Source organism: Apaloderma vittatum, unplaced genomic scaffold, assembly GCF_000703405.1.
Source record: "Apaloderma vittatum isolate BGI_N311 unplaced genomic scaffold, ASM70340v1 scaffold8571, whole genome shotgun sequence".
Classification (NCBI taxonomy): Eukaryota; Metazoa; Chordata; class Aves; order Trogoniformes; family Trogonidae; genus Apaloderma; species Apaloderma vittatum.
In genome coordinates, this window is record NW_009698296.1 from 1,200 (window position 1) to 1,415 (window position 216).

A 216-nucleotide genomic window follows, 5' to 3' on the forward strand; every position below is an offset into this window, starting at 1 on the left:
CCCACCCGGCCGTGCCCAATGGGCAGCACCCGGACTCGCATCACCCCACGCTTGGCCATACCTACATGGACCCCACGCAGTATCCTCTCGCCGAGGAAGTGGATGTACTTTTTAATATCGACGGACAAGGCAACCCCGTCCCTCCGTATTACGGCAACTCCGTGAGAGCCACCGTGCAGAGATACCCCACGGCCCACCACGGTGAGTGCCCCCCCC

The 216-nt window shown here is 63.0% G+C and overlaps 1 protein-coding gene across 1 annotated transcript in view; it reads left to right on the forward strand.

Annotated features, from left to right (window-relative positions):
- Window positions 1-2: 2 nt before the first annotated feature.
- GATA3 (GATA binding protein 3) overlaps window positions 3-216 on the forward strand; it is a gene marked incomplete at its 5' end in the record, with an annotated part of 18,751 nt that continues 18,537 nt past the window's right edge. Inside the window, one exon of the mRNA XM_009877943.1 lies at window positions 3-201. Within this exon, the coding sequence (XP_009876245.1) occupies window positions 3-201 (199 nt within the window). The remainder of the gene's footprint in view (window positions 202-216) is intronic.